At 45.3% G+C, this 10,719-nt stretch overlaps 1 protein-coding gene across 1 annotated transcript in view; it reads left to right on the forward strand.

Annotated features, from left to right (window-relative positions):
- TOGARAM1 (TOG array regulator of axonemal microtubules 1) overlaps positions 1-10,717 on the forward strand; it is a 47,467-nt gene extending 36,750 nt beyond the window's left edge. Inside the window, exons 16-22 of the mRNA XM_075753120.1 lie at positions 2,521-2,679; positions 3,035-3,161; positions 3,455-3,573; positions 5,041-5,230; positions 6,045-6,264; positions 7,045-7,131; positions 9,727-10,717. Of these exons, the coding sequence (XP_075609235.1) occupies positions 2,521-2,679; positions 3,035-3,161; positions 3,455-3,573; positions 5,041-5,230; positions 6,045-6,264; positions 7,045-7,131; positions 9,727-9,980 (1,156 nt within the window). The 3' untranslated portion in view covers positions 9,981-10,717. The remainder of the gene's footprint in view (positions 1-2,520; positions 2,680-3,034; positions 3,162-3,454; positions 3,574-5,040; positions 5,231-6,044; positions 6,265-7,044; positions 7,132-9,726) is intronic.
- Positions 10,718-10,719: the final 2 nt, after the last annotated feature.

The following is a 10,719-nucleotide window of genomic DNA, read 5'->3' on the forward strand; positions in this document are numbered from 1 at the left end:
CTGAACTTTAAACTGAAAGGCAAATGTCAGCCTTGGGATTTAAATTATTCATGAAACATGCCCACATGTATTAGTGGGTTTTGTGAATTTAAGAGCAGCCGGCAGTAACCGCAGATCGCTTTAATTCAGAAGCCGTGCAAAGTGGCCTGTGGATGTACTCCCGTCTTTTCTTCAGAAGCCCCTGGCCTCGCCATGCTCATGGTCGTAACTGGCCACATCTGATTCCCCCTTTTCAGCGGCAGATTCAGACGCGCTGACCTATCCTCAGGCATTTTATACACCAAAAAAGATTTGACCCCTCTGATTTGTGAGCTCAGATATCTAACGCATCAAAATTATCTGAGCTGTGAGTGTGAATGCGTGATTTCAAGCAGGGGTGAATTTCTTCACTGCTAAGAAGGCTTCGGTCCGAGCCGTGTCTAACTCATGGAGTACGGTATGCTTTAATGCCTGACACATCAGCGGGTGCTGGAATAGCGCTGTGAGCTGCAGCTTTTCTAGCACTGGCTTCAGGAAACTCTGGCCATGTTGGCAACAAAGCCCAGGGGCACACCTGGAGCCGTCCTCTCTGCAGGCTGTAACAAGGAGTCTGAGAATTATCTTTCAGAGTGGAAATTTGGGAGAAAAATTACATTTGTCTTCAGTACGACATAGAAAGGTTCTGTTTGACACAACTGTGTAATGATACAAAAGATTTTTTTTTTCTAAATTTGGCTTATGCATTGAGTTGCTTACACTCACCACAACTTAACATATTCCAATTGACCTTTTCGCCTACAATTCGTAAGACCTGTTAAAGCTTACCTGTTTTCTGCTCAACACATTTCAAACCTGCTGTGATCACAAGTATTAACGCTTGCAACCCTGAGTAGATACATATACTGATTCTTCATCAGCTACAAAATTGGTTTTGACTTTACCAACAAGAATAACTAAAACCACTTTTGTTTGCTTTTGTGAGATGCTGCTCTAAGGATACTGGACTGCTGCTGTAACCTCACCTCTATGAACAGATGCTTGTTCCAAAGCATGATTCCAGGATTAGATCTGAAAGTGATTGCATTTCAGACATTTTCAAGTCATGTTTCGTATCTGTATGAATTGTGTTTAATTCTAAGGTCTTATGTGCATACAAAAAGATTTCCAACCGTTTTGCATGAGCAGCGGGCATTCGTGGGGAGCGGGGGCTTGTTTGCTTCCACGGAGTGAGGTCTTTAGCCCCACAGTCCTTGTTTTCCCCTCGGGACGTGCAGCAGGAGTTAGTCTGTCGCAGGTTCCATTCTCCTGAGACGTGTGGCTGCTGTACAGATGTAACGGCAGGTGCTGAGCATGAGCTAAAGCTGGTCTTAAACTAATAATAATAATAATAATAAAAAAAAGCTAGTCTTACGCTCAGTAGCAGCTGAGAGGATGGCTGCATTAGCGGGGGGTTCAGCACGGGAGCTGCCGCGCTGCCGGACAGATTTTGCAGCCTGGGCTGTGTTCGGAGCCGCCAGGTTTTGCAGTTTGAACAGACCCGGTTAGTTGTCTCTCTGCAAACCGAAGCTGCTTTGCTCAGCACAGTCTAGGAGTAGCTTTGCTTCCGGTGAGGCCGGGGTGATCTGTGGGTAGCCGTTTGGGAAGAACGCTGGACGTTCACGTCACACGGCAACGCCGGGCAGCCACTGGTGGGGTTTACCAAGTCAATCAGTTCCTTAGCTCTGCCCTTTAAACCTGTGTTTCCCTATGAATGGTGAGCCGTACAAACGTCTCGTCTGCTGTGCAGTGAATCTGTCCTCAAAGGAGGATTTTTAATCCAAAGATGAAAATAAAATCAGAAAAGTTTGAATTTCGGAATCACGTACTCTGAAAACATGTGGGGTCAGCAGGTACAGCAGAATTTATACAAAAGGTTAGTCTGCTGCACGAATTTGAAAACTGATTCCAGCTTTTTTCTTATTTTCATCAGCAGAGGTGTTTAATGGCCCCTGTTCTGTAGACAACAGACTTCTGCAAGTTTTTAGAACTCATTAGAATACTGCTTTGTTTAATCTTCTATTGATATAAAGTACGCAATGTGTTTCTGAGCACAGGGACTGGTTTTTCATAAAGTTGATGGAAAGAACATGTAGTAGTGTGCTTTCTAAAATATTAGTTTAAGGAAAACTAGAAATTAAATTCCAAAAAGAAGGAAATAGTTTTATTAATCCAAAAGCCACAGTTAGAGGTTGAAACGGAGTTTTAACAAAAAGGATACAAGTTTTCATTTTTCATTCTGCGTTCTTGTCGTTTGGAATTTTAAGTCAATGAAATGAAATTTAATCCAATGCATTATCCTTTTAAATAAAGTAATTTTCTATACTATATAAAATAAATTCTTTTCTATACAGCCACAATAAGTATCTGCATAGCGGCAGTATTAGTTGAAGATTACGCTAAAGATGAAAAAAGAGAACTTGTATACGGTATTTGGTAGAGCACATAGAGACTGCTGTGTCGCTCCTGGGGTGGGTTTTTACTAAGCAGCTGTGTTTTCTGTAGCCACCTGCATTCAGCGGTGAGAAGATGCACGGCCCAGCACCTCTCGGACATTGTGGAACGTATGGGACCCGAGCGCATTCTGTCTGGAACCAAAGCTGTGGCTGATCGGATTTTCCCTGCAATAGCCAGGTTTGCACAGGACAGTTCACAGCAAACAAGGTTAGTGAGGTTAATAGTCAAGATAAGCACCTTGCAGGGGGCTGACACCTCTGCAGAGCTCAGTGTGCGCTCCTCTGCAGTGACACAGGACAGAATCGGAGGATCCTTCAGGCTGGGAAAGACCCTTAAGATCATCAAGTCGAACCGTTAACCCAGCCCTGCCAAGACTGTTCGATGGCATGTGTTGTTGAGCGTCGGTTCTTTGTGGGAGGCTGGAAAGGGTGTCTGGTTACACGTAGAGACAGCAATCTTCCTGCGTTTCCACATTTTGGAATTACGCACCTATAATTGTCAATAGAGCGACAAAGCTAATTCATGTTTACGGATATGTATGTTGTGGTCTGTTGCCCTGCAGATATTATGGTCGAAAGATGCTCTTCAGTATGATGACTCATCCTGATTTTGATAAAACGCTTGAAAAGTATGTGCCGGCCAAGGATTTGCCTTACATTAAGGAATCTGTTAGCAATCTACGTGAAAAGGTGTGTGGAAAACCTTTTGTTTAACAGCTGAGACGTGACCCCGTACCAGTGGCTGTTGGGTGCAGACAGTGAACCTGCAGGGAACAGGGGGAGTGGATTCAGAGCGGGACGAGTAATCAGGCGACCACAGCACGGCAAGGTAGCTGTCAGCTGCCCTGTGCGTGCCTCACTCCTTGCAGATACACTGGGTCAAATGTACTTTGCTACTGTGCTTTGCGCGGCTGTCGGGCTCGATTTGACAGCAGTGCGGAGCTGTACCAGCCATGTCAATTAACGGTTGCACCTTTGTGCAGGGTTTGGGGGAGATGCCATTAGATACACCCTCAGCAAAAGGAAGACGTTCCCACACTTGTAGCGTTGGACATTCGAGGTCATCATCTACTTCCAGAGATGCTCTCAGCATCACTGACAGGTAAGGATCTTCTGTGTTTTACCCTGTTAGTAACTTTACCTCCAGGATAATAGCCTCACCGCAAGAAGGGAGTATAGAAACATTCACAACAGGGTTGTGAAAACTAAACGTGCCCGAGGGAAAAGGAAAAACTTGACGTGTGCCAGATATACTGTTTTAAATAGGTTTAATTGGTAATATTAAAATGGCTTTGTGCATTTTGTAGTTAATTGTTTATTGACTGCCCATGAAAAGACACACAGCGCACAAACCACTTGGAATTCACAGTAGATCCACGTCACCATCAGTTCAGACACCATTGTTCAGACTGTATAGAAAAAAATGTGCCTGGTGGTGCCACAGTCCAAGTTACCTGTTTGTGCCCGTACCGGGACGCTGAGTAGTTAGTTAGATCCTAGCTGGGGATGCTGTGAAGGTTTTAGATGACACTCTGTCCATCGTTAGTTTTCTGGTTTGTCTTCTATTGAACTGAAAAAGAAACACCCCCAAAATTTAAACCAAACCAAAAACCTGTACCCAAGCCTATAGAGTTCCTGGGGCTCTGACTGCCTCCAGGCAGGAACGTGTTCAGGAACACGTTTCTCCACTACTCAAAATAATAATGAAGTCCACATTTGATGGTAAATTTTGCTTTGGCTGGTAAAACCACATGTCTGCTTCCTTAGAGGAGGTGCTACTTACTGCAGTACGTCAAAGACTCTCTCACCTTTGAGCCGGGTCCCGTGAGTGGCCTGTGACACGCTGGCAGGACAGGAGGTGTTGGTGCCTTTTGTTCTCACGGACCCGACAGGTTTGAATTTGACAACACAAGACAGACGCTTATTCTGTTTCCCACCAAAGACTTCTGTGCGTGAGTTAGGAATGAGCTGGCGACTGCCAGGGCTGGCCTGTAGTTGCAGGATACTTACCTGGACAGAGGAGTGATTCCACCCGTCTTTGAATTCTTTCCAGGACTGTCTAATAAGATTAGATGCTGCAGAAAATTTGTCTCAAAATCCTCTCTGAAGAGTTGTTGGATTCCCACCTCAGCACGGCATGTTGCTTAGGTGCCACCTAGACTGGGATCAGTGTTTAAAGTACTTTGAGAATAAAGAATTAAACCACAGTAACTAACTTTTTTTTCTTTGACCTGTGGATGTGAGGGAAGTTCCCTGCTGCTGCTGGTCACAAACCCAGCTGCTCTCGTACGGAACCTTGGAAGGGCACAGGGCTTCTGCCCAGTTGAGGCTTCTCTCTTGTGTGATAACTATACACGTCTTTACGATGTATATTGAGACTTTAGGAACAGCAATTACTGTGAGGTGATTTTTTTTTAAAATCACCATGTTTACGGTGGAAGTCCTTCGTCAGAAGAATTTCCATTTACTTTTGGTATTTGCACTTAGACAGAAAGAGAATGTCTGAGATTAAAGACTCCTGTTTCAGCTTGCTTTTGTGTTCACTGGATAACTTTTTCCTTCCCAATAGAGAGACTACAGAGGCCCGTGAAATCACCAGAAAAACAGCTCCTCGTAACGCACTAGAAAGTGAAGAATATGTTAAAGACATTATAGGTTTATTGAATGCAAAAGACTTCCGTGATCGAATAAATGGCATTAAGCAGCTGTTATCAGATACAGAGAACAATCAGGGCTTTGTCATTGCAAACCTTGTGAAGGTAACTCTATGAAAACATTTCATTTCAAAGGTCTTCAAAGTTTTCTGATGAAAGTGTTGGCTTCCTCTTTCAGTAAGAATGTCTGATTCACAGTAAAACATTGAGGAATAGGTGAGGTATGCTCAAGGGGGAGGAATGTAAGCTACAAAGGTAGTAAAGGAAGGAAATAGGAGGAAGGAGCTCTTGGAACTGTTTCTGGAATACTGCATGCAGTTTTTCATGCCACTGCTGAGTAAATATCGAAATACTAGAATATAAAAAGGTTACAAAAAGCAGCGAGGATTAATCAAGATCTGAAAAACTGTCTCTGAAACACAGCTGCGAGTTCTGCTTGCTTTGTTTGTCTAGCAGAAGGGGAGGAAAGGGCTTTAGCATGAGAAAGCTTAAGGTAAGTATCCTTTCTAATAGGAAAGGAGAGTCTTTAGGACACAGATAGCATGATGAGGCCCAACAGTTGTTAACTGTGAATGTTTCTGAAATCTATAAAACATTCTTTTTGCTAAATAGAGCTGTGTCTTGCTAAAAATACTTGCTTGCAGAAAATATTAGTCATACTGAAAGTTACAGATGGCTAGTTTACCTCCCTTACATTGTATAGGAATGGTTCGCGTTCAGATGAGGTGAGATACAGTTGAATCCACAGTGGAAAAAAACCAAATACCACTTTACTTGCTAAAAAAGGTATCCCGGGTGTTTGCATATCAGAGCCATCTTTTGGTAAGGTGGACAATTAAAGTGTAAGAATAAGGCATGAAATGTAACATCCACCTCAAAATTAATTGGTGATTCTGATGAATGCTGTATACTTTTTCAGATCTTTGATGCTTTCAAGTCTCGCTTACATGACTCAAACAGTAAAGTAAATCAGGTTGCTCTGGAGACCATGCACAAGATGATTCCATTGCTGAAAGACAATTTATCACCTGTGATCAACATGTTAATTCCTGCCATGGTAGACAACAACCTGAACTCCAAAAATCCAGGGATTTATGCAGCTGCCACAAACGTTATTCAGGCTTTATGCCAACACTTAGGTAAGTAAATTACTCTCTCTTGATTTTAAAAAGTGTCAATTATATTAATTAAATTTTAAGTTTAAAGAGTTACTCTTTCCAGCAGTTTCCATCTGATCATTAGATTGTATAATGAATCATTGGCCTTATTCTCAGACTTTTTTAAACCACACAGGTCATCTTAATGTTTTGCCCACCCGATAAATAAATAGAGCTGACTGGACTTGCCAGGCGTGCGTAGGCGGTTTTGTTCTTTCCCGTAGCAGGTGATTTTGCCGTGAGGTGACCGAGCGCTGGCACAGGTTGCCCAGGGCGGCTGTGGAGTCTCCACCCTTGGAGATACTCAGAAACCACCTGGAAGAGGTCCTGGGCAACTGGCTGCGGTGGCCCTGCTTCAGCAGGGGTCGGACCAGATGATCTCCAGAGGTCCCTGCCTGCCTCAACCAGTCTGCATCACTCTGCGTTTCATTATCCAGAAGTCTGTCACACTGCAGAATCTCTTAAACAGGTCGAGATTCTTGCTGATTTGTGTATGCCACAACTATTTCCCTTCCTCAACTATTTTAGCTTTGGAGCAGAATCTTAGTATTTTCAGTAAATGAATATGCCACATTCTACCAGATTCTGGGAGTTAGGGCTTGTTATGAGTATCTTTTTATGCCCTTAAATACATCACTGTGCTTTTGGAAGTTAATATATCATAAGTAAGATTCTTATTTACATTTTTCCATATTGTGTTTATTTTCAGACTGCTTAATTTTCTATTTAAGAATTGTAACATGTTTTGTTCTTTGCATTTAGACAACTATTTGCTCCTCCAGCCATTCTGTACAAAAGCCCAGTTTCTGAATGGAAAAGCAAAACAAGACATGACAGAAAAGCTTGCTGGTAAAGTGGTGTTTTACTTTGCACGTTTGTTTGTTTGTGTACCATCCTAATTGGGCTAATTCATTGTAGGACAGTGGTGGCTACGTATCTTCCCTTCTGTCATGGGAGATTCTGGGCATTAACGATGCAGCAGTTGTCACATTTCACCTCCTCCTAATGCAAATTGAAGCTATTGCTGACAAAACAAAAGATTATTACGTAGTCAGATACTCCCCTGGAAGATGTATAAATACCTTAAGCTTATAATAATTTTAATATGGAATCAGAGAGAATGAGTTTTGTTTTGTAATGAGCTTCATTCTGTCAGTAACTGAGTGGGATGTACTGCAGTGAGATGTGCCCATGTCTGCCTGGTCGGCAAGTGTCTGTCCCTGCGTGGGCCCGGGCCTCAGGGCTGGCTGGGGAGTGGGGGCTTGTCTGGGTCACTGCCTTCAGGTCCTGTTCCCCCTTGGTACTCATTCATAGAATCACAGGCTGGTTTGGGTGGGATGGGACCTCCCAGCCCATCCAGTTCCAACTGTCTCATGGGCAGGGACACCCTCCACTAGCCCAGGTTGCCCAAAGCCCCATCCAACCTGGCCTTGAACACTGCCAGGGAGCCAGGGGCAGCCACAGCTTCTCTGGGCACCCTGGGCCAGGGCCTCAGCACCCTCACAGGGAAGGATTTCTGCCTCCCATCCCATCTCCATCTCCCCTCCTGCAGCTTCAGGCCATTCCCCTTGGCCTGTCACTCCCTGCCCTTGGCACCAGCCCCTCTCCAGCTTTCCTGGAGCCCCTGCAGGGACTGGAAGGGGCTCTAAGGTCTCCCCGCAGCCTTCTCTTCTCCAGGCTGAACCAGCCCAACTCTCTCAGCCTGTCTCCATAGCAGAGGTGCTCCAGCCCTCGCAGCATCTCCGTGGCCTCCTCTGGACTCGCTCCAACAGCTCCATGTCCTTCTTGTCCTGGGGACCCCCAAGCTGGACGCAGCACTGCAGGGGGGTCTCCCCAGAGCAGAGCAGAGGGGCAGAATCCCCTCCCTCGACCTGCTGGTCACGCTGCTGGACACGCAGCCCAGGACACGGTTGGCTTTCTGGGCTGCCAGCGCACATTGCTGGGTCACGTTGAGCTTCTCTTCCCCCAACAGCCCCAGTCCTTCTCCTCAGGGCTGCTCTCCATCCATTCTCTGCCCAGCCTGGAGTTGTGCTTGGGATTGCCCCGACCCACGTGCAGGACCTTGCCCTTGCCCTTGTTGAACTCCATGTGGTTCACATGGTCCCACCTCTCCAGCCTGTCCAGGTCCCTCTGGATGGCATCCCTTCCCTCCAGCATGTCGACCCACCACACAGCTTGGTGTCACTGGCAACTTGCTGAGGGTGCATCTGATCCCACTGTCCATGTTGCTGACAAAGATGTTAAACATCGCCGGTCCCAACACCGACCGTCAGACAGTTGTTGGCAAGAGAGGCGAGGAATGACCGACGGCTTTTCCTGAGGTTCCCAGCACAGAAATACACTGTTCCCTAAGGCTGGCTCCTCAGTTTTCTTCTGTACCTTCTTAGTTTTCACAGTTGGTCTTGTTCCTGGTTTAAGGCTCTTGATAATAAATATTGGTGTTCAGCCCTAAAGGAGAGAAACTGAGCTGCAGTCACCACAAAGACGGCAGGCTTCGCAATGGTCGTCGTCTTAAGCTGGTGTCAGAAATTTAAAGACGAATTTGCTTAAAAATTGAAGACAAATTTGAATTAGAATTTACTTATATATTAATTAGAATTTATATACATATTTTAATATTACTAGCAGAAGTGCTGAATTTTCCTCTGATGTTTTACGTGAACAAGGGATGTCTTTATGGGCAATACGCTTGAACCAAACAGCCGTTAGTTATTTGGCTTACTCTCAGAGTAGTTCTGTGTGTGGTAGCGATGAAATAGAACTAAATTCCATAATGGCCAGTCTGTTCTTGAAATGTGCCTAAATTTATGCTTTCTGAATGTGCTAGTCACCAGCTTCAAACAGTTCTTCTCTTGCTGGGACTTTCTGGAGTAGTTTGTATTTTATATCAGAAGAGCCTATTCTAGCAAAAAGGTAAACATTTGCCAAAGAAATATGAATTAATGATGTAATTGTCTGAGTAGGGAAAATGCTTCATTTTATATGTATTCATAGGATAAGGCTACTTTGTTCCTTAAACTCCAATACCTACTGCATATTTCTGAGATAGAAGGGAAAGCATAAAATACCAGGTGTTACACAGTGCACTGTGAGAAATAAAGGTCCTTATGATAATCCTACCTAGAAAAAAAAAACCCTCAAAAAGCCCTTACTTTCTTTTAATTTAATGGAAAATTATAATTATCAGCAGTACCAGTAAACTGCGTAAACTCCTGAGAGAGGATAAAAGGGTGTTTGCAGGGAAAGCTGGTGTCTTCTATTGGAGCGCTGATGCTGTTGCAACAACAGACAAGCTCTTGTGCCTGGCATTCCTTCGTTAGTTGCTTTGAGAGGACGATTTGACGTTAGGTGGTTTTAAACACCTCTCAAAGCAGGGGATCGCTTCTGAATTGTTTTAAAAACAGTCTTGGAACACTGCTTGATGCCCTGTCATCTCTCCTGCAGATCTTGTTACGGAGTTATACCCACGGAAGCCTTATGCTGTGGAGCAAAAAGTTCTGGTTGTCCTCTGGCACCTCCTGGGAAACATGACGAACAGTGGCTCTTTGCCCGGAGCTGGAGGAAATATCCGGACAGCCACAGCAAAATTATCAAAAGCACTTTTTGCACAGATGGGCCACAGTCTGTTAACTCACGCCGCATCTCAGCCACCACACATCAGGAAGAGTTTAGAAGAATTTCTGGAGATAGCGACCTAGAAGAACAGTCTCAGGCGGACAGCTGTTTACAGGGAGGCATGCGGGACCGTCCCCGCGTTGCTGGTTCGCAGTGCCTGCGTTTCCCACGCAGAAGGGCCACTGTTGCAGAGTGCGGGGCCGTGCTGGGGCCGGCTCCCTCCCCGCCATGAGCACGGCCGCAGGCGAGCGCCCGGCGATGGAGGAGAAGTCGCTCCCGCCCGTCCGCTCTTCTCTTCAGCAGATACAGCACAGCACCCTGTCTGTCGTGGCGGATGTCAGACGGCCGATGAATAAATACACTTATCGCGTAGTCATGTTTTGACTTATTGTAGCATGAAGCTTCACATTGATAAGTGGAAGAAAATCCTGGAGATCATTATACAGGACAACAGGGTTTTGTGTGGTATTTGTGAAAAATAATGTTATTTTTTTAATCCACTTAAACGGTTGTGCAGTATTAGCTTGCTGTGGTTGCTGTTACGGTACTGTAACGTTCGCTCGGTGGCTGGGCATGCTCACCTGCACGGGAATGTACAACCCCGGCACCTCACGGCCAAGCACGGCGACCTGCTCTGGGGGAAACGGGCCTGAACCTCTTCCTTTTTCCTTTTCCCTTTCTCCCTTTTCCTGGCGGCGCCGGTAAAGCGGCGGCCGTTGCCCGCGGTACCCGCGCCCTCCCTGTCCCCTCCGTCCCGCTGCCGGTACTGTACGCGTTTTACACGGAGCCCGACGCGAATAAAGGCATTTATTTCTGTAAAGC

This window comes from Balearica regulorum, chromosome 5 (assembly GCF_011004875.1).
Source record: "Balearica regulorum gibbericeps isolate bBalReg1 chromosome 5, bBalReg1.pri, whole genome shotgun sequence".
Taxonomy (NCBI): Eukaryota; Metazoa; Chordata; class Aves; order Gruiformes; family Gruidae; genus Balearica; species Balearica regulorum.